The sequence below is a fragment of the Apaloderma vittatum genome, unplaced genomic scaffold (assembly GCF_000703405.1).
Source record: "Apaloderma vittatum isolate BGI_N311 unplaced genomic scaffold, ASM70340v1 scaffold23907, whole genome shotgun sequence".
NCBI classification, from domain to species: Eukaryota; Metazoa; Chordata; class Aves; order Trogoniformes; family Trogonidae; genus Apaloderma; species Apaloderma vittatum.
Window position 1 is genome coordinate 10,104 of NW_009727030.1, and position 279 is coordinate 10,382.

General features: G+C 62.7%; 1 protein-coding gene across 1 annotated transcript in view; it reads right to left on the reverse strand.

Annotated features, from left to right (window-relative positions):
* Window positions 1-67, reverse strand: part of GPR97 (G protein-coupled receptor 97) — a gene marked incomplete at its 5' end in the record, with an annotated part of 2,361 nt that extends 2,294 nt beyond the window's left edge. Inside the window, one exon of the mRNA XM_009873535.1 lies at window positions 10-67. Coding sequence (XP_009871837.1) covers window positions 10-67 — 58 coding nt within the window. The remainder of the gene's footprint in view (window positions 1-9) is intronic.
* Window positions 68-279: the final 212 nt, after the last annotated feature.

A 279-nucleotide genomic window follows, 5' to 3' on the forward strand; every position in this document is an offset into this window, starting at 1 on the left:
CTCCCCCGCAGCCGGTGGTGGCGACGGCCGTCAAGGCTTGTGCCGTGGATCCCTCCAGAGCTGGGTTCTGCCAAACGCATGTACGTCAGGTTAGAAAGGTGTTGGACCAACTTAGACAGCTCAGCTGCGGCCAGCAGAGCCACAGGGCTGATAACCCCGGGGGGCTGCTGCAGAGACCCCGCACAAGCCCCTTGTCTGTCCCCCCAGGAAGGTCCTTTAGGGGTGACTCAGAGGACGTGCTCCCTGTGGTGGGGTGAGGGATGAGTGAAGGCTATGGCA